General features: G+C 53.3%; 8 protein-coding genes across 8 annotated transcripts; 4 read left to right on the forward strand and 4 right to left on the reverse strand.

Annotated features, from left to right (window-relative positions):
• Positions 1-794: 794 nt before the first annotated feature.
• M406DRAFT_334836 (uncharacterized protein) lies at positions 795-1,710 on the forward strand (the record flags this gene model as incomplete). Its single annotated transcript, XM_040920977.1, has 4 exons — positions 795-889; positions 980-1,074; positions 1,182-1,493; positions 1,577-1,710. 4 exons carry the CDS (start codon positions 795-797, stop codon positions 1,708-1,710), a joined length of 636 nt encoding a protein of 211 aa, XP_040771139.1.
• Positions 1,711-4,910: 3,200 nt separating this feature from the next.
• On the reverse strand, positions 4,911-8,007 carry M406DRAFT_296802 (uncharacterized protein). The gene has a single exon (XM_040919277.1). It carries the CDS (start codon positions 7,416-7,418, stop codon positions 5,520-5,522), a length of 1,899 nt encoding a protein of 632 aa, XP_040771140.1. The 5' UTR covers positions 7,419-8,007; the 3' UTR covers positions 4,911-5,519.
• Positions 8,008-12,885: 4,878 nt separating this feature from the next.
• M406DRAFT_233843 (uncharacterized protein) lies at positions 12,886-13,524 on the reverse strand (the record flags this gene model as incomplete). The annotated part of the gene is made up of 1 exon (XM_040915951.1): positions 12,886-13,524. A coding segment is annotated over one exon (639 nt), but the record flags the coding sequence as incomplete, so codon positions are not given.
• A 934-nt stretch (positions 13,525-14,458) lies between these two features.
• Positions 14,459-14,704, forward strand: M406DRAFT_234903 (uncharacterized protein; the record flags this gene model as incomplete). Its single annotated transcript, XM_040916005.1, has 1 exon — positions 14,459-14,704. A coding segment is annotated over one exon (246 nt), but the record flags the coding sequence as incomplete, so codon positions are not given.
• A 414-nt stretch (positions 14,705-15,118) lies between these two features.
• Positions 15,119-17,581, reverse strand: M406DRAFT_348484 (Vps5-domain-containing protein). The gene is made up of 4 exons (XM_040922394.1): positions 16,829-17,581; positions 16,327-16,704; positions 15,666-16,268; positions 15,119-15,597 (listed from the first exon to the last, which is right to left on the reverse strand). The coding sequence occupies exons 1-4, from the start codon at positions 17,435-17,437 to the stop codon at positions 15,436-15,438; spliced, it is 1,752 nt and encodes a 583-aa protein (XP_040771143.1). The 5' UTR covers positions 17,438-17,581; the 3' UTR covers positions 15,119-15,435.
• An 838-nt stretch (positions 17,582-18,419) lies between these two features.
• On the reverse strand, positions 18,420-22,649 carry M406DRAFT_95870 (uncharacterized protein; the record flags this gene model as incomplete). Its single annotated transcript, XM_040926312.1, has 5 exons — positions 22,222-22,649; positions 20,491-20,676; positions 19,627-20,426; positions 18,663-19,569; positions 18,420-18,554 (listed from the first exon to the last, which is right to left on the reverse strand). Exons 1-5 carry the CDS (start codon positions 22,339-22,341, stop codon positions 18,420-18,422), a joined length of 2,148 nt encoding a protein of 715 aa, XP_040771144.1. The 5' UTR covers positions 22,342-22,649.
• A 582-nt stretch (positions 22,650-23,231) lies between these two features.
• Positions 23,232-25,066, forward strand: M406DRAFT_353772 (acyl-CoA dehydrogenase NM domain-like protein; the record flags this gene model as incomplete). The annotated part of the gene is made up of 5 exons (XM_040922786.1): positions 23,232-23,255; positions 23,328-23,404; positions 23,484-23,910; positions 23,982-24,299; positions 24,358-25,066. The coding sequence occupies 5 exons, from the start codon at positions 23,232-23,234 to the stop codon at positions 24,865-24,867; spliced, it is 1,356 nt and encodes a 451-aa protein (XP_040771145.1). The 3' UTR covers positions 24,868-25,066.
• A 706-nt stretch (positions 25,067-25,772) lies between these two features.
• On the forward strand, positions 25,773-26,314 carry M406DRAFT_334843 (uncharacterized protein; the record flags this gene model as incomplete). Its single annotated transcript, XM_040920978.1, has 2 exons — positions 25,773-26,074; positions 26,200-26,314. 2 exons carry the CDS (start codon positions 25,773-25,775, stop codon positions 26,312-26,314), a joined length of 417 nt encoding a protein of 138 aa, XP_040771146.1.
• Between the last annotated feature and the right edge of the window lie 56 nt (positions 26,315-26,370).

Raw genomic sequence — 26,370 nt, forward strand, 5'->3', positions numbered from 1 at the left:
GAGTAGCGCGTGATTTTGACCCAGAACGAATGAATTTGGAGCCTGGAAGAGGGAGAGAAAGTTAATGACTCTGAGGCCTTGTGGTATCGATGTACTCTTTACGGAGAATCACACAAACAAAGATCTGTGACCTCAAGAAATGTACAATTTGCTATATCTATAAAATATTGTTCTATGTCATTCTAACTGGAAACAGATTTGGGCATATATGATGAGCCGAGCAGATGCATGTCCCTTCTGGAAGCACCTTTATAGATTGTCACACAAATAGACATGTGATACATAGTACGTAGAATGCGGTGAAGGCTGTCACATGGGATTGTATAGTTCACATTAGGCAATGAGTGATACCAGAGGGTAGGCAAGTGCTGCATAGCTAGCAATCAGAATCCCTCCAATGGGTCCAATCTATCTTGATTTCTTTGTTGAAGAGTTCTTGATGTGATGCAGGTCTAGGGATATTTGGTGGATATGATTTCCAAGGTTGCTCTGATTCTGTTTACGTACAACACTATCCTGTGAAACGATCTGCCTATTTGATGGTCTTAATAGTCAACCCGTACAGGTGGGCAAGTCAATATCGATAAGTGCTGCCTGCTTACAGAAAGGCCTCGTTGTCACTTTACAGTTTCACCTTAAGTTTTGCTGCTTGTAAACGAATATCTGCTATAAAACCTCGCACCTGCCAGCTCCTTTGCTTTTCCTGCTCTCTTCCCTATCATTTCTTGTCTTCGTCTATCAACTATCAACTATCAAAAGAACCCTCATATCAAGACTACATTAAACCGGTAACAATGGCCAACGTTGTTGAACAGAAGTGCATCAAGTGCAAGAAAATCTTCACACAGGTGGGCAGCACAGTGCATCACTGCAGAGATTGCAAGGCCAAGTAAGCGTTCTGAACTCCCTTCTCCAAGATGAGGGTGATCAATACCCTCAAGTCGTTTCTTCTTTGACTGACAGCGCTTCCATCATGCAGATACTGCTCTGCCCATTGCAAGAACAATGATTGGGTCGCCCATGAGAATGCCTGTGGCATAGAGTGGGATGAGAACGGCAACGTGATACAGAAGAGTATGTCTGCCAGGCAAAACAAAGCTGCGTCGACGAGTGAGATGAGAAGAAACAAGGCTAACCAGATGAAATTAATGATAACGCAGTGCCTGCCCGTGTTTTTCCAGGCAATAGTCACCTCTGCCACGCATACGCGCCCAACGAGGGTGGCAATATCATCACCTATCAAGAGGACGAGAACGTCGCCATGAGACTACTGATCGAGGCCTATAGGATCACTGACGAGGACGATCGCATCGCTAAGGGCAGGCTGAGCCTTGAGACGGACAAACCGAAGCCTCAGTACATCACCGGCCACGCTTTCAAGGGTTTGCAGGACTTCTTGCGCGTTCTCGAGGGGACGCGGGGCGTGCTTCCGTATTGGTGGAGCCGCGAGAAGCGTAAGGAGTGCGAGGAGATTGCCCAGAAGATGTATCATTGTGCGTTCTTCCGCTTCCCCTTCTTGATGACTCGTGTATCCTCCTGCTCCATCACTGACTGACCTTGGATCGGCTTTTCATAGGGAGCGACATCGAGACTGATGTGCCTAAGGAGATCGACGCACCCTGCCGCTTCGGAGGTCCGGTTATGAGGGTTCCGCTTCGCAGGTTCGTCTCGTTCTTTGCCGGCGTCGGGCCCTTGGAGAATCTTCTTTGAGTGTACGAAGAAACTCCATCGCTGGTGATCTTCGTACAAGCAGGAAAAGCTCAATGCACATCCGGTGGATGTGGTGGATGCTCGAGGGTTGTAAGGTAGACGACCGCCGTGCTGAATCACAAAGGGTCGGCTGAAAAATACTGGTAGATGCTTGCTAGTCCACAACCCGAGCTTGGGGTTCCGCAGACAATTCCACTCTGAAAAGTCCACTACGCTTTTGCAGCTTGATGAAGTTTTAATGTCAATCTTGAATGGTGCGCGTGTTAAACATTGAGATCAATATCGTGCTTTGGGCTCGGACACTCTGTCTTCCGCCGAGGCTTTGAGAGGCACAGTTTCAATCACACGTATGACTGACAGCCCTGAAGCGGAGCAGAAAAAGACGATCACACAAGCCCACCTGTAAAGGAAGAATTCTTTCAAGCAAAGGAAATGGGAAAGTGACCAGGGGGATGGTGGGAAATGAAAACCTCACAACTTGGAAGATGAGAACTCTGGTGTATGATCTAGAGAAATCTCCAGGATCGCAAGTAGATCACGAACCGGACAGCAGTACCACGCTTGACGGCCTAGAGGAGCATCTAAACAGTCCTCTATGCCGTATAAGAAGCTCCTCCGGGACGTGCGTCTAAGCAATACGTTGAACGACACCAATGCTACCAATACCAAGGAAATGACAATTGAAGACAACGGGTTTCGTGGCAACCAGAGACTTTCAACAACGATCAGGACCTTATGAGTACCTAGCAGATTGATTGTCGAGTCTATCACGCTAGGAGGTCAAGGGGGGCCTCTCAATGGGAAGTTCAGCCTCGACGTAGTTGGGACGTTAATTGCGAGGGGTTCTTTACCCGAGGTTTAGCCGAGGGGAATACCACCAGGACTTCGAGTACGTACCTGCTTCCGATAAGATAAGCAGCGCTTTCCCAAATTTTTGAGCGGGTCGCCTTCTTTTAAGTTTCCTATCCTCGCGACGGCCTTTTGCAGACGATACATCGTCTACTGCAATTCTTCGCCAAATACCGCAAAGATGGCCCCACGGAGCAAGCTCAAGGTCGCGCTGGCGGCCGAGAAGGGTTTCAACGACAAGGTACGCGTTGCTCTCTTTTTTTCTTTCCCCGACTTCACTTTTGCGGTAGGTTCTGACTTTTTTTGCGATGCAGAAACTCAAGCAGTTGAAGGACAAGAAGAAGCATAAGGCCGTCATAAAAGATAAGCGCAAGAAAGGTCTACTTCCGGAGAAGGAAGTACCTGAAGACGAGGAGGATGAGGACTGGGAGGATGATGAAGATGAAGACGAAGATGAAGAGGATGACTCGGAAGCCGAGGGTGGTTTTTTCGATATGGAGGCCGAAGAGTCTGAAGACGAAGAGTCTGAGGATGAGGAATTAGGTGGTGTATGTGTTAACCCCGCCATCCCAATGTGTCTTGGATTTCTGAGCTGACGCCTACCCTCGCAGACCACATCAGCAGCAGCCCTCATGAACGAGAGCGATACCGACTCAGAATCCGAGGTCGAAATGGAAGAGAAGATACAGCGAGTCCCCAAGCCAAAACCCATACTCAAGAAGGTCCCCGTCACCAAAACCGCACATGACGAGGAGGATGAGGATGAGGAGGACGAAGAAGAGTCCGACATCGCCCTCTCCGACCTTGAAGACATGGCCGACTCCGACCGTGAGGACCTTTACGTCAAGACAAGGCTCTCCATTAACAATGGCCCCGCCCTCCTCGCATCGCTCAAACGCATTTCTCTGCCACGCGATTCCTCCGTACGGTTCTCGGTACATCAGGTCGTCGCGTCCTCTGAGCCAACCGCCGGCAAGATCGAGGACATCTCCGATGATCTCAACCGCGAGCTGCAGTTATACGCACAGTCGCTGGAGGCCGCCAAGAAGGCACGGGCGCTGTTGCGGGCTGAGGGTGTACCTTTCTCCCGGCCGAAAGACTACTTCGCCGAGATGGTCAAGGATGACGGACACATGGAGAAGGTCAAGGCGAAACTGGTCGAGGAGGCAACGAACAAGAAGGCGGCCGCCGAGGCCAGGAAGCTGAGAGACCTCAAGAAGTTTGGCAAGCAGGTGCAGGTGGCCAAGTTGCAGGAGAGACACAAGGAGAAGAGGGAGACGCTTGAGAAGATCAAGGCCTTGAAGAAGAGTGAGTTCTACCCTGCGTACTTATGCATCCTTTTTTCTTCCTCCTCCTATCACCACGCTAGACTTGGGACGAACCTTGTGCTGACAATGTGAAAAAACACAGAGCGTTCTGAGAACGGCAACGAACTCACCACCAACGAAGCAGACCTCTTCGACGTCGGCGTTGACAACGAGCTCAACAAACCCGGCAAGCGCTCCCGCGGCGGCGACCAGGGCGGACGGACGCCAAACTCCAAGCGCGCGAAGAAGGACGCAAAATACGGCTTTGGCGGTAAGAAGAGGCATGGCAAGTCGGGTGACGCGGTCAGCTCGGGTGACCTGAGCGGGTTCAACGCCAGGAAGATGAAGAGCCAAGGTGGTGCCGGTGGCCCCGGGAAGAGAAAGCCCATGAAGACGGCTAGGCTGGGCAAGAGCAAGAGGGTTGCCAAGGCTGGGAAGAGGTAGTTGTGGGCTCGAGGCTGGAAGGCTTTCAGGCTCGTTGTTCGGGCCTTACTGGTGTCGTGCATGTTAAAAAAGGAAGGAAAAATTGGGTGGCGGAGTGGTGACGGGCTGAAGCTTAATCCAAGGGTTCGACGACACACCTTTGGCATGGACGGCGTACTGTGATATCCCAAAAACAAATGAAAAGGGCAACCCCAAAAAATTCACAAAATCGGAACAGTAATCATGCTCTTTTTGTCCCTTCGGTGCACAGCTAGATGTGGTATCCTGCCAACCTGTGTAAGCAGAAACAAGCACAGAACCGTTCGGCTGGCCACGGCGTCTTCGCTGGATCAATTCTCGTCTGAGATCTTCTAGACCAAGTCTCTCATAGTAAATCCGAAATCCTCGCATGTCCATCTACATGCTAGTCTGTGGCTCCCACACAGAAACGCCTCGTCGACGACTCCTCGTCCAGACGATGCTGACCATTGGCCGCTGACTTGTCTCCTGTACATCACCACCACCAAGCACATGCACCGGCAAGAGCAGAGAGGCATTCATAAGCACACAGAAACGAAGCAGAATTGATCGAGCCTACCTGATTCGCACCGAGTCGAGTTTCATCCAGAGAAAAGGTTGTGTATTCAAGAGAGCTAGCTGGCCTTCCTTTCCCCTCCCAAGAGCTCACGTGTGAAAGGAAGTTTCAAAGTAGTATACGAAAACAATGCCGCCATCAACAGGGACATTGATTTATCCATCCCGATTTCCAAGGCCAAATCAATTTCGAACCGCCTCCACCACCACCACGTCCCCCCCCTCTCCTTTCCATTTGGTATCACGAGACAGGGTCTGACGAAAAGAGACGCCTGTAAATAAGTATTGCTTGGAAATTTTCATCGCAGGAGACAGGAAGGAGAGGGAACCACATGATATGCGCGTGTGTCTGTGTGTGTGTCGCAATGCTGATGATAATGAGTTGTTGAGACCAGAAAATGGACAACCTAAGTAGACTAGAGAAAGGCAAAAAGAGGAACCCATGCCATGCTACGCCATGCCACGCCATTCCGCTGCGTCAAAGAAAGAACAAGAAAAAGTAAACATTATGACGGTCGTGTTACTCAGCTTCAACCTGCACAGCTGAATGGAACATGGAGTCATTTTCGTTCCACGCAAAGCCCAAAAAAATAAAAATAAAAGAGGAAATTGTTCCGCAATTGGGGGGGTATCTCATCACTGCGTCGCCGCGACGCACCAGTGCCGGTGGAAAGCCCAGGCACTTTTCTGGCACTCTTTGCTGCAGTACTTGGTCCGTCGGCATCTCCTGCACTTCGCAAACTGCCTGGTATACTCCTCCCATTTTCCACATTGGTAGTATGCACATTGACGGATGCCGCCGCGCGTATCATCTTTTCGGCACAGGTTCCTCATGACGACACCAGCCCAGTACTGCATGTCCGTACTATGATAGCGGACAGTGAACTTCTCAACCAGGGGGAAGATGTTGAGGTCGTTGGGCAGGAGATACTCTTCTTCGAACTCCTCTTCTTCGTCGACGTCCATGGCTGCGTCTTCGCTGTCCAGAGCTGAGATCTCCTTGCCAATCTTCAGTCTCGGTACCAGATGGCTCTTCTGGAAGTAGGTGCGCAGGTTGCAGTATTTCGAGACATAGGCGAGAAGCTGAAGTGACATGAGGACGTCCTCCTCGCGAGGCATCGCAGCAAGCATTTGGGGGTTCGGGGTCATCTGGCGGCCAAGCAGGTAGTGAGGGACGCTGGCGCTGGGCATCGTGGGCTGTGGAGGGGTGACCATGGCCGGCCTGTTGGGGGAAAGACCGAGCAATGGCCCAGGGGCAACTGCAGGGGTGGGGTTGATGATGCTTCCGTCGATTGGCGTGCGGTGCGTGATGTTGAACGTCCCAGGCTCCTGAGGGTCTGAGTCGTTGGGTGTATCATCCAGGTCAATCCGTGATCCAGTCATGATGCTGTCGCCCTCCTCCATGGCGATCTCCTGGATCCCGACCTCCTGAATATCGGCAGGACCCGAAATGTCAGCTTCGGGAGCCTCATCGGACTGCATGCTGTCACCGTTCAGGTCGTCCGACTCTGCAGTGGAATGCTGTTGTCGTATTGACGGGCGCCTCCGAGGCCTCGAAGCCTGCCCCAAGCCCGAGGAGGGCCGAACAGTCGGAGACCTAATCTGCGGCAGAGGAAGAGGGGTTGTGGGGGATGTCGGCTGGGAGGACAACTGAGGTTGGCCAAAGGGCCCCATGGATGCCAGCCTGTCAATGTCCCGTACCGGTCTCAGGAAACCATCCGAGTCCATAGCGACCGGCGTCTGGGCCAGCGGCTGGAGAAGTTGACGAGGCGGAGGGGTGACGGCAAAGTTGCGGATGTCTCGCTCTCTAGGATGGTGGTGGTGATGTCGGTGTAGGTGGAAAGATGTCGTGTGTTCTGGAGGTGAGGTGATAGGGGGTTGAGAAGTCGCCGTCGAGGCGGCAGAGGATTGTGGGCCGACATCCATCGCGGTAGATGGGCCACTGGCGGTGAATGGCAATGCTGCAGGGGCTTCAACGGCAGGAACCTCGATTGGCGGAGGAGCTGCTCGCCGGAAGATTCTGTGATTGATGTCTGGATGCGCGGCACGGTTTGAGAAACTGCCCGACTTGGAGACACCATTGTGGTCGTGACCTCTGGACCGATGTGGATGGTCTCGCAGCTGCTTCTTCTTTTCTTCCTTCTCTCGCAGCTTGTCTGTAACCTTAATGTAGTTGTCGAGGATGGTGGCAATGACAGGGACCATGTCAGCCTCGACGACTCGAGTCCGAACACCCTCGGTGCCCCTGACACCTATGTTGACGACACACTGGAATGCCAAGTTCCATTTCCACATGTCCATCATGTCCTTACTCCTTCCTTGTTTCAGGATGCAGACCAGTCGCTCGATACCTCCATCAACGGTCAAAATATCCCGGATGCGGGCAGAGGAGGTGGTGAGGTAGGCGAGGTGGTTGAGGGAGTTAATCAGAGGCAGGGTCGAGGTGCAGTCGAGAGCCCGCCGGTCATAGAGCGCGGTGGTGATGGCCACCGACGCCTTATTGACGTTTGGGATGCTAAAGTTGACTTCCCTCATCGTGGGCAGCCAGACTTCGCAATGTGGTTTTCAACTCAATTATGCAGAGGACTCAAGACCCACGATGCAAGCTTGCAGGTGATGAAAAAAACCGTATTGGACAGGGTTGGAAACCTCGCCCCCCTTTGAGATGGATTGTACGTCCGGACGCGTTCGGGCGAGCAGATTGACGTTTGTTATGCGATGAGGTCGGAGGCTGAAGGCGGAGATGACGAATGTATGCGGTATGCCTAGCTCCCCCTTTTAATGCTCGCACACCAGCTGACACGGGATCGAGTGGAGATGATGGTTCGTGGGATAAATTCAGTCTTGGAGAGCGATGGAGACTTTTCGTCGAGGTCGGTATCAAATGATTTTCGAGTGAGGAATGGGTGTAGGGAACGATATGATGGCCGGAATTGTCGAGAAGAGAAAGGCAGGTTGTGTATGTGTGTGGGTGTGGAAAGTCGGATCGAGGATCGTCTCGAGATTGTTGGCGGAGCGGCGTCAGGTTTCAGAGAACCGCTTGACCAGGATAGGGAGGTGAGGAGAAGGCGGCACAGAGAAAGAGGAGTTATGTTTGTCGCTGTTGCTGTCTGGCATATGATAGAAAAACCAAAGAAACGGAGTAGGGAAGTAGAATTGTATCAAGAAGGTATTGTCAAACAACTTCAAGTCATCAAATGCCTCGTCGCCTATTTCTGCAGATCGAACCGCTTCGCCCTCGATGCCGCTCGGTCTCGAACTCGACTCATTCGCGGTGGCCCGGGGTAACGAGTGGCGACGGGTCGGCAAAGAGGATTTCTAGGGGGGGAGAACTGAACGTAGAGTTAGATCTGGATGCACAGATGAGACTGGCAATGAAAGAAGCGATTCAACTCCCTCGGGGAAAAGAGAAGAGAGAAGGCGAGGGGTGGAGGGAAAGAAAAAAATCGTGCCCGGGGATGGCGAGGGTGGATGTGGATGGGGATGGCGGGTGGTGGGTGGTAGGGGAAGAAGTACTGGGCTGGGTTTTGATGGTCTGAGGAGAGAGAAGAGGAGACGCAGGCGAGGGATTGAGCTGATGAGACTGGGGAATCACCCGTTGAAGAGCAGGGCCCAACAGGCCTAGCAGGCACCCGCTGCTGTCAGCGCGCCAGTGTGCTGGAGCCTGTAGTACACAGGACTGCTACAGCGCCGCACGGCCGCTAGCGATATCTACAGTAGTGGGAAACGGCTGTCCCTCTTTTTGCTACGGGGGCCTAGGTGCTGCTGGGGGGTGTTCATTCTCCCAAGGCCGGGGCCCCCTCCCCCATCTCTCCCCCAAGGTCCTGGGTCGCTTCGACCCACCCTGTCTGCTGTCTTTGGGGTGGCCCTCAAATTGCCAGTTCAAGCGCGGACCACTAGCTGAGGTGTCTTATCAACAAGAAAAGAAAACTACCAGATCCTCGCCGCAAAGGGCAAGGCAAGGGCAATGTTCAGATGTCGGCCTCTGCGATGTCGTTCGGTCGTCCCTTGTTGGGCGTCAATAGATGTTGAGGAGGATATTGCCCAAGTAGTGGAGCCGACAGATATGCAACCAGTGTATCAGATTTTGGCTGCTGCTTTTTCTCTACCTGCTGTGCTTCATGCAGCCAACCTCGCGACGACTTGGCTGCTCTCCTAGCGAGCCACAGCAAGCCAGCTCTCAGCTCTCAGCAGCTCACCCGCTTACCCACCTACACCTCCGAGGCCTGACGGCAGACCTGCATGCATATTTGCATACATAGTACTATGGTATCATTGTAGTACATCGAGTCTGTGCGTCGTCTCTTGTCAATACGATGGTGACATGGGGGACGGGGATAGGATTTCATTTTCCCAAAGTTTCACCTTTCATGTTCATGTCGCTGTCACCAATGACACCGCGCAGCCGTCGTGATGATCTGATTCATTGATTGATCACGGCCACGTCCTTCCAATTGCAATGTTAGAAAGGCTCAATGCAGTGGAACCCAGCTGAGGGTCTCGACTGCCACCAGTCGTCCGTGTTTGGGTGATCGACACGACCGGGGGGGCCAGACTGGATGGCACGAACAAAATGTTGCCAAGCACCCGCCCAGGTTCCCTAAAGCTGCTTGACCCGAAAAAGCATGCCATCAAAGACAATTCTGCATTCCTTCCCGCCACTGGCCGCTGTTTTCCTTCGCAGTTGCTACGATACCAGATAACCAATCTTCCCGCCTTCTCCCTCGGGGGCGAAAAAGAAGGAAAATGAAAAGAGAGATTGACTTGCTGGCTGATCTCCGTTCACACGAGGGGGGATGTAATAAAAGAGAGAGAGACACACAAGCAGGCCAAGGGAGGAAGGGACATGACCCATATAGTAGGGAGATTTGAAACGTCTTTCCTATTTGGTGGTCCTGCCGCTGACTGGCCTGGCGGAATCACGGGGCGGGGGTCCAAGAAATTGTCCTTGTATGGGGCTCTGCTACGATGTGATCATACTTCCCGCCTCCCGTCGTATCTCCATTTATAATGATAGTGGTCCTTGTCTCCCGCTCGCAGAGAGACATAGGAGAGGACCTGAGGATGTAGCTACTGGGGTATATACGAAGCTATCCGGATTGGATTTGCCCCCGCCCCCTCCTCGGAGCTCATACCCTGCATCTCGATCACACACAACACCAAAAAAAGGGCCCCCAACGGTGGAGCAGACGAGGATGCGATGATGGATGGTGGTTACCGGCAATATCTGCAGCCATGCCAGACATGCATTGGCATGGGCATAGTCACACAAATCTGCTATTGTGTCCTGCCGTGTTTCCCATGCCTCTCACGCCACTTTGGGTGTGGAGAGCGACAACGAGGAACGATTTTGCCCACTTGCTTTGGTACACTGCAATGCATCACGGCGTCGTGTTGAGAGGCGACCCTCCCCACCGTCTCTACCACGTCTTTTGATAGAACAATTATCATCAAGAGTTTCTGCCGACCCGGCAAATAACCCAAACTATGTCGATGCATCATTAGCTCGAATTGGGAAGGACGAACGCCCTCGGCAGCTATCCTTGCGGTGAACCTGGGCGACCCGAAAAGCTGGGGATCATCTGCCACATGACAACCTCGTGGGGGGGTTAAATCAAACCTAATATCACACAGGGAATAGTTACTCTAGTCAGCAACAGACGAGACTTATAGTATGTCGTATGTGAAAAGGACAAAATTTGAAATAAGAAAGCAACACGAAGAAGCCATAGAAGGAGGAAAAGAGAAGAAAGAAAGAAAAAAAAGAGAAAAAAACCAAAACCAAAGACGTCGAGGTCCGTTGCCACTCCAGAGTATCATCGTCTTTGTGCCACCCTCTCGGTGGGTTTTCATGCGAGGCTTTCTCTTGCGGGCGTGTCTCGCCAAAATTATCAACCAAGGCACTGTTGGGTCACCAATCGAGCGCGCCATGCCGAGTTCTACAAACTACCACACATAGCACAGTAACTAAAGTTCGGTCCTTCTCCTCCTTGGCCACCGAATCAGTCAAGCCAATGAAGTCTGGCAGGCAAGACAGTGGCCCCTGCACACACCAACAGGAAGAGGGACGGCAACAAAACTACCTGGTGTTGCACTAGCCCGTAGACTTTAATCTCTATCACGAGGTTGACACTGCATGCATTCAATGCATACCGTGCCATGTGCTTCCGAAGAACGCATTTACGACGCACGCACATACGCACAAAGCACATGGTAGTTGCCTTTCTCTCTTCTCCATTCACGCCATGAAGCAATTTTGTCATGCGTTTTCCTTACTCGCTCACTCACTCCCTCACTCACTCCCTCACTCCCTCACTTATTGTCCTTTCTCTTTTCTCACTTTCTCCTGCTTACAAATAGATCTCGTCACCGCTGGCTGCGTGGCGCTGACCATGTGTTACTTACTGATTGCGGCTCTCCCTCGCCATTCGGCCTTTGCGGTTCGGAGGTACCGATCAATCCTTTTGGGAAGAAAGTTTCTAGGGCGAGCTCCAGAAGCCCTGGAACACTTGCGCCGCACCTTAAAACCCCCCCTCCCCCCCTGAACTTCCTAGAAACTCAGAACAAAGGACGCGGGCCAGTGTGGCTTGCCCTATGCTTGCCTCTGTTTTGGCGCAGCGCGCGCCGGGGTGTGGGGGAGGGCAAGAGGCAAGGGTCCTAAAACTCTCAGCCGCCCTTGCCCTCCTTTTGAACGACAAACTTTATGCCCACTTGGCCATTGCAGCCTGGCTGGCCACGTTTGTTTCAGCATGTCTTAGGAGTGACAGCTTCTTCCCCTTGTTGATGAAGGATTCATTTCCCGTTGGATTTTGGCATCATCTTAAGCAGGCATTCGTATATATATTATGTGTCTCTTGTTTGTGTGTGTCTTGGTCAGAGGGTGGCCATGGCGCAAATCGAGTTGGTTGCTGTCGCTTGGTCCCTGCATTGGCGGGCTTTGACACGGCGCCTATTATAGCCCCCCTCTTCTTCCACTACCTCCGGACGAACCACAGCAGCCAACCTCAATTTTGGTTGTGCCGCAGTAACTCTTGACCCGTTTATGACGTTGCTGGAATCTTCTATTTAATTTGCAATCCGTTGTTATTCTCTGTTGTTTTTAATTGTTCATGACAGCCTAGACGGGCCATGTGCATTCCCCGGATACTTGAGCGGCGATTAAGACGCTCTTTTTTGGCTTTTCTCCCCCGACACGCCCGGGCCTGTTTCAGCTCAAGTCTATCAACCATCCATCTCACATACCAACCACCCAGGCCGCAAATTACAGCCCTTTTTCCTTTTGTCACACACAGACACTCACTCACTCGCCCCCTCAATTTTTAACCCACGCGCAGGCAGACACTATCACGTCAGCTTTACCTATGAGATCATTGCCTTCTCCCCCTTTCAATCCCTAACGAGACACACTCTTTGTCTTATGTAGTATTTAGTCGTCTCGGATCTCTCTCGTCCGAAGAGAGGACGAATCCGTGGCCTGGCTGACAAAACATTAACAACAACAAGAAGAAGGTTGTGCGCTAAGCTTTTTGGTAAGGTGTCTTGGCGCACACGCGAGCTTCTCTTGGGATGAAACGAAGTTCGTCCAGACTAAGACGCCGCCAACGGACTCTTGGCTTCTCTGCTTGGTCTAACCTTGCAGTGCGATGTCCTTGGGAATCCAGAGGTGCGAATGGACTGTCGCTTGGGTGTGAGAGATTTTGTGTGTGAGTGTAGAGGGCTCCGACGTCACTTTGGGACCGTGAGCCTATCCGCACAGATGGTGGTAGAATGAGTGAGTGTGTGAAGGAATGTGTGCGCGTGGTGAGAGGTCTCTATACAATCTCGCGGTGTTTAGATGGAGACCTGTTTGTTCAGAATCTCTGCCAAAGTAAAAAACCCCCTCCAGCCCAACGCCGTTTCAATGCACACGACTGCCCTCTCACTACTGTACAACGCACGCTCATGCTGTCCGCCCCCCTCCTTCCCATGAATGTTGCCATCACCAGACGAACCACTAGTCATCCTCACTGACCATCGTGGCGCCGATCTGTCTATACCGTCTATCAGCATATGCCAGCCCAAACACCTCTTCTTCTTCCGCACCTCTGCCTATCCCCTCCACTATATCAACCACCTCCGCTAGCACAACCACATGATCCCGGACCCCAACGAGCCCGCGGTGCGGCTCGTCGTCAAGCAGCCGGCACTGCAGAGCATACAGCACGCCCTTCCCTCCAAGGAGCGGTGCCTCTTCACTACCCTCTCCCTGCTCTTCCCCTCCTCGGCTTAACACCTCACACCCGCACCCTTCTCTCATCCTCTCGGCCTCAAACACCCCAAGATCCGACGCATTGCCCCGCCGAAACCAGTCCGCCACCCGCGCCCCTTCGACATCCCCACTCAGCACATGTATATTAAATCGCCTGCTCTCCGCGACCGCGTCCAGGGTTCGTGATGGCCTGGCCATGTTGAATGTCACCAGCGGTGTAGGGTGCAGCGACAGCGAGGTGAAGGACGACATGGTCATGCCCCTCGGCCCGGAGGAGGTGGACGACGAGGCGGCGGCGGCGGCCGTGCATACCACGACGGGGTGCGGGAGGAGGCGCATCACGGCGCGGAGCTGCTCGGAGAGGGTGGCGGTGGCGGTAGTGTGGGAATGTGGGTGGGGGTGGACGGAAGGTTGTTCTGGGGGTGCGAGCTTCCATTTTGGACCTCTTGGGGCGGCCGTGCTGGATAGAGACCTTACTGCGAGACCTTCTATGTGTGCATATATATATATATAGGTCAGCCTCAGTTGGTGACTTGTATACATAAGACAACATCATGCGATCACTTACGTGAACGGCCATGTTCGACCGTGGTGGCGGTGATAGCGAAATCACGGCGCAAGAGGCCACAGCGCGCCAGGGCATGAAAGGTCCATGTTGGCGAGGAAATTTGTTGTGTATGATATGCGCTTCTGCCCAATTGGCGCAAGACGCACGCTCTCCTCATCTCAGCCCATGGGACATTGAATTGGTGTCAGTATAGCAGTCAAAAGAGGCCCAAGGGTGGACGAAAGGGCAGAAAAAGAAACAGAGAAGAAAAAAACATTAAAACGAAGGTATGACGACGGGGCACTCGGCCGGGAAACATAGGTACGTAGTTTACTTATACAGCAGAAAGTAGAAAGTAGTTACGATAAGCGATAAGACAACCTCAAATTTCCACCCTGCGCGACTCAACACCAAGACCGCGTGAACCTCTCTGGACCACGACGAGCACACCAAGAGAGAGAGAAAGATGAATTAAGAGCCACCACTACCGCAAGCGACCTTCTCTCTTGAGAAAAGAAGCGCCACTCTCTCACAGCATCTACAAGAAACAACAGCAACCTCCGTCTATTCCTCGAATCCCAACGGCCAGGAATCCCCCCAATTTCCAAGATGGCCAGACTCCCCACGACCCTCCTCCCAAGGAGCCTACCATCTTCCTCGTCGTCGTCCTCCTCTTCCAGCGCCCCATGCACACTCCTCACAGCCTGCGCCAGGCCAACCGCCACGCCAAGGCCCTACCACCACCTCCTCCCAGCAACAGCAACCACAGCGATAACCCAGCAGGTCCGCCACGCGACCGAGGTGACCAGGCCCAAGCGCCCCTACACCTGGACCCAGATCGTCCAGCTCTCGGACGGCTCGACCTACACGACCCGCTCGACCTCCCCGCTCCCCGTCTACCGCTCCACCAAGGACACGCGCAACCACCTGACCTGGCAGCCCAGCGAGGTCAGCCTGCAGAACGTCGAGGTCGACGAGGCCGGCAGGCTCGCCAGCTTCAGGCAGCGCTTCGGCACCGGGTATGAGCTCGCGGGCGCCTCTGCTGCCGCCTCCGAGACGAGGTCGGCTGCCGAGGTGGCGGCCGCCGAGAAGAGTGGTGACGACGTGAAGAAGGGGAAGAAGGCGAGGGCTGCTGAGGCGGCCAGGGCGGCCAAGATGGCAAAGAAGGCGGCGGTAGAGCCGGAGGTCGTGGAGGAGGCGGCTCCGGCTGTCAGTGAGGAGGATAGTTTTGAGAGCCTGATGAGGGCCTATGTGCGGGACCAGCCGAACCTGAAGGGTGGGCAGGTTGCTGCAAAGGTTTCCGCGAAGAAGGGCAAGAAGAAATAAGCTGTGGGAGAATGAAGAAATATTGTTCTCTCATATCGGCGAAAAAGAAAAGGTTGCGAAGAAGCCGGGTCGACTTCAGCTTCAAGGATTACGATGATGAATTTTGGGCCCATGCCTGCGTAAGGCTTCTGCTGCATTGAGGTATAAAAGTTGGGAGCAAAGAGGTAAATGCAGAGCGATCGATCTATGTACAACAAGAGAACCCATCAGAGGGAGACAGAACTACAACACCTAGGGCACCGCCCAGATCGTGCCCCGTCTCTGCGCACTCCCTTTCTTGATTTCAAGGACATGAATGATGACGATCCACGGTGCTGATTTGACCACCCTCAACGACGATCATGCCATGGTAGATTCATCCCCAGCGGCCCATTCCGAGCTAGTCCCCGGTCATTGTAAGCACTGAAGCTGTCTCGACGCACCCCATTACTCTAGTCAGAGTCCTCGTCGATGCGAGCCCGGGCCCGGTCCACCGCCGTGTCGCCAGTCGACTTGTTGTTGCCTGCTGACTGCATGACTGGCGGCTTGTAGAACATGGTCTCGTCCTCTGCCGAATCGAGCTGCACCAGGAATGTCTCCCACTTCTCGATGAGCTAAAGGGGAGAGATTAATATTAGCAACGTGTAGCCAGCCACCAGGATTGTGTCGTCACGGTACTCACCTCCTTCTGTGCCTCAACAGAGCTCTCAAGGAATGTCTCCACCCCCGCCTTGAAGTCCTCGACCTTCTCTCTCTCGAACCGGTCCAGCTCTTGTCTCAGCAGTCGCCCCATGTCTTCGAACAGCAGATGCGCCTGGTGGACCTTCCTCTCCGCGTCGCCGACCTCAGCGCTGACCTGGTTCAGGCGGTCTTGTTGAGACCTACCCTGCCGGAGCAGCTTATTCTGGTTCGCCTTCCGCTTCTGCAGCTCAGACTCCGCGGCGTGCCATGCGTAGAAAGCCTTCTGTCGTTGACCGAATGCCTGCTTCACGCTGCCGATGAGCCGGATATACTCCTCGATGGTTATGCCAAAGGTGAGGACATCCTGTTGTGCCTGGCGATCATACACATCTCTAATGGTGATCTGCAGGTCTGACAGTGCCTCCAATGGTCCGGACAGCGTTGGCGAGAGCTCGACTGTGGAGAGCGCATGGAGTGAGGCAGAGAAGTCGCCCGCCGCCTCCGCCATCTGCTTGCGCTGCGCAACCATGGTGTCCATGGCCTTCAACAAACCTTTGAGCTGAGTCTCCAGTGCATCCAAATAAACACGACGATCGTGAAACCACTGTATTTGGTCAATGCATGTTTCAGAGCAAGGTTGAGGGTTGTTTGTTCACACTCACATCGTCCTGCTCGACAAACTTGCTACTCGAGCTTCCTAGACCTAGGCTGCTGAACATGCCCTTGCTCTCGCCTAGGTTCGGCTCCCTTCTCTCCTTGTGTTTGACGTCCACGTTGAACGACTCGCTCTCCAAGAACAGTTTCAGATCTGCATCATGCTGCAGCGTGGGGTGTGCAGCAGTCTTGTTCAGCATCTTCTCGAGCGCAGCCCGCCGCGACTCGACAAAGTTACTCTCGAATCGACCGACAGCCTGTTTCTCGGGAGGAGGCGGGACAACAACTCCTGGGTTGTTGGCATGGAGGGTGTTGTAAAGCCACAGGAAGTCGCGGTATCGCCTTTTGACCTCGAATTCGGACTGCTTGTAGGCCTTGGACGTAGTCTGCGAACCACTCAGAGTCAGCTCTCTCTCTCTCACTCTCTCACACACACACTCTCTCTCTCTCTCCACCCCCCAGCTGCTACCTTTTTCCCCACACGGAGGAAAGATTGTGACCTGAACATACCTTGGTTCGCACAGAGTAGACAATATGACTACTCGTCAGATCCCCAACTTTGTGTGGGTCTCCCACCGTGATGTTAAAGCTCGGCTTGGCCGCCTGCTCGACACTGACACTCGGTGGTCCCATGCCACGCACCACAGGCTGCGCAGCCTGTACTGGCGGGGGCGCACGGCCGCCTATCCTGTCGTCATCCTCGTCGTCCTCCTCGTCGTCTACGATGCGGTGCGGGTCGGCAGCCCTCCTCGGCTCTCCGCCGCTGCCCATAGTCGTGCGCACCGGCAGCGTCGACGTCATGGCGGCCGGAGTCGCGGAAGAGCCGGGTTCCTTCTGCGGCGGCATGGGCGGCGCATCGTTGGCGGCAGCAGCTGTTGGTCCGCCGAGGGGTCCCAGGGGGTCGTCGTCCTCCACGGCCTGGAGCTTGGTCGGCTGCGCGACAAGGCGGCGCGGTGTCAGTCGTGAGGGGCGGGGGCCGCCGGAGCTGCTGGGGCCGGAGGAGGCAGTGGGCGCTGCGTCCGAAGTCTTGCTGGCCGCATCATCGGCTCCTGTAGCAGGCTCTGGAGGTGGTTGGTGGGCGGGCGCATCTGCCCAGGGGGATTCTCCAAGGGGGTCCATCTCTGATCTTGACTCTGTTACAGCGTCTTCTTCCTAATGAGGGATCTTTCGTCCCTTGGAAAGGATTGGGGCAGCGGTGAGTATTGTAGAGCAAGGAAAGAGGAGTATGAGGATGTGAAGGTCTCTAGAAATTCATTCATCAACAGGTAAAAGTTGACTGTGCCAAAAGAAGGTGCTTGCCTGTGGCTGACAGCTAAGGTGATGATAGACAAGGCCTTGGTGGGTAAGAAGCTTGGACCAGGTGCACCTTCTGACGTATCCCTGCAACGCCCAGAGGAAACCCGTCCCCCCCCCCCCTCACACCTCACTTCTTCTCCCACACCTCCATTGAGTACTTTTAAGTACTTCGAAAAGGATAGAGTAATTATGATAGTGAAGAAACAGCAAATTTGCCTCTTGACGAGGTGTATGTGTCAAAATGTCACCAACTTGAAGCAGTTCTTTATTTTGGCAAGGGGAAACGAGACAATCATGTATATTTTCCTTCTCAATTAACTGTCTAATGCGTCCGCCTCTCATCAGGAAACCCTCTCCAATTCATTCCCTCCAGAACGACAACAAGCTCAACGTATCTGCGCGCTTCTTTTCTCTGTCATATGCCAAACCGAGAGTCCATTCTAGCGTCTGCATATAGGCACAACAGTGCCGTGGTGACTGCGCCTTTGCTGATAAAGCTCCGCTAAAAGGAACGCAAGAAAATGCAATCGATCTGCCATTATTGATGGGTAAAGTTTTGTTTCTTCAGAGAGGAATGTGACTGGGAGTTATTTGCTACCACCATGCATCATTCAGACCTCTGAATGCCAATTTTCAGGTATCATTTCCGCCCGAGCCGTTGCCAGAGACCGCCAGTAACGCCAAACGAGAAAAAACATCGACGCCGGTGGAAAAGAAAGGACAAATTAAATTGCAAGAGCACATGCTTGGCAGAAGAACTGCGCCAAGCGTTAGATTGGCTTGGTAGTCTTGACTGGAATGATACTCAAGGTCCACCCTCGTAGCAGCCAGCAGCGATGACAAGATTCATGCGTGTGAACTTGACCTTCTTGAGAGGTGTCTTCTTGGTGGGGAAGACGCTGATCTGATCAGCAGTGATCTGTGCCTCCTTGCCTTTCTTCTTGCCGCCAGCAGTGCCCGAAGCACCGGCATTGGCAGAAGAACCACCAGCAGCAGATGATGAAGCGGCCGCGACAACGCCGGGCTGCTGTTGAGGCTGACCGCCGACCATGATGGTGTCATTACTAATGGTCGTGTTGCTCTGCAGCTGGATGTTAGCATCCGGGCCTGTGGCGGCAGCGGTCTTGGTACCGTCGGCGGGCAGCTCAACATCCCAGATCCGGACGGTGCCGTCCAGACTACCAGAGACAAGAACGGTGGACTCGACGCTGAAACTCAGAGAAAGGATACCAGTCTTGGCATGGCCGCGGCTCTTTTTGATCAGGGTGCCTTTCTCGATATCCCAGAGGAGAATATTGCCGCTCCAGTCCGCACTCGCCAGGATCTTGCCGTTGGATGCGCACTCAAGCACGCCAATATCATCGGTATGACCTGTCAGGACCCGGACGCACTCGCCAGTGACGACAGACCACATGCGGATTGACTTGTCAGTTTGGTCAGACGCTGAAAAGACGTAGGTGCCATTGGGGTGCCAGGTGATGGCGCAAATGTTGTCGTCGTGGCCAACACACTCACGAACCGCCGTCACTTGGTCCTGGCTGTAGATACGGAGAACCTTGTCACGGCCTCCGCTGGCAAAGTAGTGGCCATGAGGGCCCCATTGAATCCGCCATACGGGACCATTGTGGCCCTTGAACTTGCACAGGCACATCCAAGTGTCAAGGTTCCAGAGGCGGATCTCGCCGTCAGCCGAGCAAGACAGCAACAGTGGAGGACCCTTGCTGTTGGGGTTGGCGTCTCGATAGTCCGGCCAGTTGACCGCGTCGCTGAAGGAGATGCCCATGACAGGCGCAGAATGACCAATAAGCATGCGGTTGTTCGTTGGCTTCTTCACCTCGCCACGGTCCAACATGCTCTTCAGGTGACTACCATCCATACTCCAGACGCGAATGTAAGAGTCCATAGTGCCCACTGCCACCATCCTCTGGTCATTGGAGAACTCGATGCAGTTATACCTGTGTCATAATTCATTAGCGATGGGTGTGCCTCGAGGCGACCCGAATCAGACTTACTGTCCGAGTGTGTTGTGGAAAGTGTACATGCACACAGACACGCCAGGACCAACGCCGCCCGTCCTGCCATCCATCCGAAATCGGTCTCGGTATTCCTTGAGCTTCTCTACCTCATTCACCACGTCTCGAGCTCGAGGGGCAGGCAAGGGAAGCTCTCCACGAGAAGGCCCGTCAGCGCTCTCCTCACGCTTGATCTTGTGCTCAAACTCCTCCACCAGGCTAGGCTTGCCGTCGGCGGGAGGGTGGAGCTGATCCTCAAGGGTCAGCTCAGAGCGGACCTCACCCTGCAGTTCGGGGTCCATGGCAAAAGGACCCAGCTTGAGCGGACCACTGGGAGCGGCATCGGTTCTGACACCTTCGAAAGCACCGGGAACGCCCTCAAGAAGCTCCGACTGGTTGACCTGTGTGCTCTTCTGCTTCTCATGTATGGCAGTAAAGCTGAAGGGATTCGCAAGACCGCGGTCCACGATCTTGACGGCGCAATAGGCAGAGAGCAGTCGGATGATGGTCTGGCCGCCATTGTCGTATTCCTTCTCCAAGTGCGCGATCATCAAGTCGTAGGCTTTGTCGGTGACGGGGATGCGGTATTTGGTGGTCTTGAAAAGCTTCGTGGTATTGTTCTCGTCAACGTGAGCAGGCAGCGTGATGGTCGCGAGTAGCTTGAGATCGTCCGCGTGGGCGAGCTCGAAGGCGCCCTTGAAGGTGTCGAGGAATGATTTGGCGTCATCCGGGTACTTGCTCTCAACGAGCTCCAGATATGAGTGGATGAAAACAGGCCATAAGAATTTGTTCAACTCGTACTGTGGGCAGATTTGGTTAGCCTAGGCCGTCAAGACCGAATACGGCCTCGTCAGGGTGGCTCACCTTGTAATAGTCGAGGCTGCTCTCAACAAATTTCTTCAGTAAGCCAAATGCCTTCGCGTACTTCTTCGCGCCCATAACGTCGGTAGACTTGTGCTGGGGTCTACCATCAGGTCCGAGGTTAGAAGACTCCTTACGAAAGACTTCTTCAGTTCGATGAAACCCTCGCTTGAGCAAGTAGTCCGTGACCTATGTGCACATGAATTAGCAAGTTGTCGGCGGAGATGGGCCAGTATGCAGTCTGAAATATAGGAGACAAGTAGGAGTCGGAAATCGCGAATGTAACGAAAGCGTTCGCCGGGGGGGGGGGGGGGAAGCTCGCTGCTAGGAGGCGCTCTAGAAGACTCGGCCGAAATTTTGAGGTGCCATTGCTTGATGTCCCATTCACTGCGACCCGTGTGCATATACCTCGGGCATAACCGTATTGTCGGCCTGGACTTGGACGGACAGTTGAACTGGGACCGAATCATTTATATGTTCGGCGGGTGCGGTGCTGGGACCAGCCTCTTCCGACGATGAGTCCGTATCGCGCTGCCTGCGCTTGCGGCTCTTCTTGACGCGTTGGTAACCAAGCCTGTCCCTCATGCGCGTCATATTCTTTCAGGCGATTGTGACGGTTGTAGGCAGATAGAAAGACAGGTAGAAAGAAAGGCGCGTTTGAGAAAACCGGCAAGAACCGAGATGAAAAAATTGCCAGTGGAGCTGCAGTTGCATTGCTCAAAGAGGTGAAAGTTTGCGTTTGTGACGGCCGGCGGGGAAGAGAAAGAGGATGAGGTACAGCCTTGGTTTCTTGTGGAGATGCATAAGTGGACGTTGAAGAAGCTGGAATCCAGAAGGCCATGGTGTCGCTGATTTGGGAATTGCTGAGATGAATGATGCAAGTGATGAAAGAATGTGTAGGTTTGACTATTGACGAGTCCAGTCTGTAGATGTTGGGATGGTGAGACAGGTAGGCCCAGGGAGTGTTGAAGATAGGCTAGTCTTGAGACTCTGTCCTTGCTGAACAGAGCTCCATACACACTTCTCAGAGTTGTCCCATTGTGACACTCCGGGCCTCCAAGCCATTTCCTGTAGGCTGTCATTTCGACAACTTCCAAATCCTGTGTATGCATAGCCAATCGAGGCTTTCGAATGATTCTCATTGTGCAACCTTGGTCCAAAGGTACCCTCATTCCAGAGGTACCACATTTGGGTTGATATGTTTCGAGGTTCCATGAACACCACAAGGAAAGTTGTTCTTGGCGAGAGACACAACATAGGCAGTCACCCACACAGATTCGTATCGATGGCCCATGGCCCATCGCTGTCTGAGATGTCGCATGCGAATTCGGAAGGCAAGCTGTGAATACCAACAAGACTGATCAAACGCAGTTATGCCGATATCCAAGCCCATGCCCTGGTGTCTGCGACCTAGGAAAGGAAACATGCCTGAATCCTCACGGGAGACTTGCAGCTCTGCCCACATCTTCCTGCCTCTTGTCGAATACTGGTCGATAAACTTGGTATGTGTCATTCTGATACATTGACCATGGTTCCAGGACTTTCGAGAATAAGACAGTGTGTTCCAATGCGTATGTCCAGAGCCAAGGTTGACAATATCCATGCATATGAGGATCCGGATCCGGGCCATGGCATTAAATCGCAGGGTAAAAAAGTACACAGACATAACAGGGGCACTGCTGGAAAACGCAAATATGCTTATAAAGGGAAGAGAAAATCTGGGAAATATCTTACAATCTGATTCAAGTTCTGTGGGGTCTGTTGTGCTGGCGGTGCAGTCGGTGCTCCGGAGGTCACAGCTGCTGGTCTTGGTGGCTGGCTGGCGCCAGCGCCGACTCCCCCTGGTGCTGACATCTTCGTCTATATTTGTTTCGATGTTTTTTTGATTTGTCTGTGTGACTCTGTTTGATCTGAGATGGGCTCTGAAGCAGGGTGATATTGGTTGCTGGCCTTGGTGTCTTTCACACCCAGTCTCCAAGTTTATCTGAACAATGTTGTGTCTTCTGTTGTCGACAGGAACATGCCAGTCTCAAGGTTCAGTGCGATTTTTGTTTTTTGATCACACCATTCCGAGACCAAATGGGAATGCTGAATCAATGAAAAGGTTTGTGTCTGATATAAGAAAATGAAAGCGTGTCGGTTGTTGATGGAGTTGAGGCCGTCGATGGCGCTGATGATGAGTGTCAAGGAGTGAATGGTACAGCCTGGGCAGCATGGAAAGAGCTCTTAGAGACTCGAGGCTCAACGAGTGAGGTTGAATCCCCTGCATACTCTGACCAATCATGAACTAGCAGCCGGTGGAATTTTAGTTCCAGCTCCGAGCAGGACGGATCCCTGCCGTTCCTTCGTACCCTAGGGTCGCTCGATTGTTAGCTTCCCCCCTGCAGGTTTTCCCCAGAGCCGTCCTCCCGCCTGAGACGCCCGCCCCATCCTCTGTGCTCCGCCAGCCGTCCCCGCAGCGGGCGTTTGAGCCTCGGTTGGGAAGACTACCTGCAGGGGCTTGCTGCTGTGCTGGTCATGTTCTATTCATTCGAATACCGGCAATGGTTCGATTCTTTCCTCCTCTTCCTTCTTCTTCTCCCCTTTCTCACTTCTCTTTGTTTCTTTATTTCCTCTGCCCATTGTAAGATTAGTTAATCTAAGGCTTTCTGTAACAAGAAGCATACTGCAGAGCGGAAGGAGAGCAATAACTACTCGAATAACCGAACAGAAATACCGTCGAGGATTCTCCCTTTTCACTCATCATGGCGTCCAAGATCCCCATCATTGTGAGTTGGAGCACTACTGAAGACTGGCAGAGAGGGCTGTGACTGACCACTGTGTCGGTACACAATGTATAGTGCCAGCATCGTGTAAGCGATAAAGCAAAGAAGACTTTGGATATCGTCGCCAAGTTCGTTGAAGAAGAATGCATCCCGTAGGTCTCAACCTCGGCTCAGTCTCACAGGATCTCAAGGCTAATCGAAGCTGCTTCTCTTCCTTCTTTTAAACAACAGTGCCGATCCAGTCCTTGAAGCTCAGCTTGGCCCCGGCGACTCGAGATGGGAGCACTACCCTAGCATCATTGACGAGCTCAAGCAAAAGGCCCGCTCCCTCGGCCTGTGGAACATGTTCCTGCCCAAAGGCCACTACAAGGAGTCCCCAGGCTTTACCAACCTCGAGTACGGCCTTATGGCCGAGTGGCTCGGCAAGTCCAAGTGTGCCTCTGAGGCTGTCAACTGTGCTGCCCCTGACACCGGCAACATGGAGGTTCTGGCCAAGTACGGCAATGACGCACAGAAGGCACAGTGGTTGAAGCCGCTCTTGGAGGGCGAGATCCGCTCGGCATTCTTGATGACGGAGCCCCAGGTAGCTTCTAGCGATGCGACAAACATCGAGCTGGAGATCCGGAAGGAGGGCAATGAGTATGTGCTAAACGGCCAGGTGAGTGTCTTCCGACTATGTTTAGGCTGCTTTGTCATCTTCCTTCTCTCGTGGACTAATGGTGTCGGCAGAAATGGTGGTCAAGTGGAGCTGGTGACCCGAGGTGTAGCATTTACATCGTCATGGGCAAGTCAGACCCGAAGAACAAGGACGTCTACCGCCAGCAGTCTGTCGTTCTTGTGCCAGCAGATGCGAAGGGCATCACCATCCACCGGATGCTGAACGTGTATGGATACGATGATGCGCCCCATGGACATGGCCACATCACCTTCACGAACGTCCGTGTCCCAGTCAGCAACCTGGTCCTTGGTGAAGGTCGTGGCTTTGAGATCATCCAGGGCCGCCTGGGACCTGGTCGTATCCACCATGCCATGAGAACTATCGGCGCTGTAAGTTCTCCTGTCACCTCCTGCGCTGTTATTCTCTTGCTAATCCCTATCCAATCAGGCCGAGAAAGCCCTCGAGTGGATGTTGATGCGCATCAACGACTCCAAGAAGACCCCCTTCGGCAAGGAACTCCGCGAGCACGGCGTGATCCTCGAGTGGGTCGCCAAGTCTCGCCTCGAGATCGACGCCGCGCGCCTCGTCGTGCTCAATGCGGCCATCCAGATGGACGACCATGGGCCCAAGGCCGCGCTCCGGGAGATCGCCGAGGCCAAGGTCCTCGTGCCCCAGATGGCGCTCACCGTCATTGACCGCGCGGTGCAGGCCTTTGGCGGCGCCGGCGTCAGCCAGGACACGCCGCTCGCGTACATGTGGGCGGGGATCCGCACGCTGAGGCTGGCGGATGGGCCGGACGAGGTGCATCTGCAGCAGATGGGACGGAACGAGAACAAGAGGGGACGGGAGGTCACGGAGAAGATTGCGCGGCAGGCCAAGAAGACGGAGGAGTTGTTGCAGAAGTACGGCGTGACCAGGGCGCAGCCGGGGTCCAACATTACAAAGGCCAAGTTGTAGATATGACCCGTGAAGGATCTTGTGTCACATAGTACTGGCCATCAAAATTGTACACTGCGCTGTATAGAATTTTTCGTCATATTACTCGGGTCTCTATTGAAGTATGCTGCGTTGTTGGGTACTGATAAGATATTGTCGTTCACGATGCCGATTGTCTCAATAGAATCTGTAGTATATATTATGCAGACCCCAACTTAGGATGTACCAGAGAGACTGGGAAAGACTGGAGAGCAGGGGAAGATCTGGTACCCGAAGTAAAACTTGACTGTTGTTATACGAGAGCTGATGTTCTCCCTTCTAAAGTGAAGAGGAGGGCGACACAGACTCGGATGGTCCAAGGAAGGGGCGCAGCTTTCAAGTGCAACAACATTAATACCATTATTATTATTATTATTGCTATAATACTATTGTAATATTATAATTAAAAAGACTGTACCACAAGTACATACATACTTCGGCGCGCATCGAAAAATGAATACCCAAGCCTTGGCCAGGGACAGGCTCCACTAACTCAGCTGCAGATGCAAGTTCAGGGATGTTTGTAGGGGAGTGGCAAACCGACTCCACTGAAAAAGCGACCGTTGCCCCTAACAACCAGGTCCCAAAGTCAACATCCCTCTTTCCCGGATTATGACCTGCATTTAAACATTTATTTCTACAAGTGTGAACACCAAAGTCCCCCCCCCCCAATTCAATACTTAAACAAGCTGACCTGTTTCTGTTTGGTTTTTGGCAAGGCGCTCTGAACACTTTGCATCTACCTCTCCACAACATCCACACCAAACAAATCTACCTACCTACAACATCAGCTCAACCGTTGCATACACTCTCCCAAAGCGAACCCTCCACAAGCGAGCAGTATCAAAGCGAATCCAGTTCAGACACAATCACTCGCATCCCACAAAATGTCTTCCTTCTCCAACAACGCCAATGTCCTGGGCGTCAAGGACGTCAACGTCCCCATGACTGCCTCCGCCGTCCCAGCTGCGGGTGATGTCAAGAAGGATCTGGAGTACCACCGTCAGGTCCTGAAGTCCAAGATGGAGGCCCAGGAGTACGATACAACCCTCTATCAACCGGCTGGCAGCTTCAGTTCTGACGCGATGGTCTCTTCTAGGCTCGGCAACAACTACATCTCCCCCTCGGACGAGATCATGTCGCCCTGCACCGCCAAGCTCAATGCGCTGCGCAACAAGCAGGTTGGAAAGTAGGTCTCCGCTGACACCTTACCTCTACCCTTTCTCTCTTCCAGTCTTCTTAAGAACTGTCGGTCTGCTTTTGAGTGTGCGAGAAAGGCCTACAGTGCTGACTCTTTCGTGTTCTGTTTTATAGGGTCAAGCCCAAGTCCCTGTTCGCCCAAGCATCATCTAAGAGGTTGCAAGGCCAGGAGGGCCTCTTCGGCGCCAAGGCAACCCCTCCTGCTTCCATCTCCCAAGCCCAGGAGTAACCGGCACTGGCTTCCATCACTTCTTCCGAACTTGACTCGTCTTGTTCGTCCTATCT

This window comes from Cryphonectria parasitica, assembly GCF_011745365.1.
Source record: "Cryphonectria parasitica EP155 unplaced genomic scaffold M406scaffold_10, whole genome shotgun sequence".
NCBI lineage: Eukaryota > Fungi > Ascomycota > Sordariomycetes > Diaporthales > Cryphonectriaceae > Cryphonectria > Cryphonectria parasitica.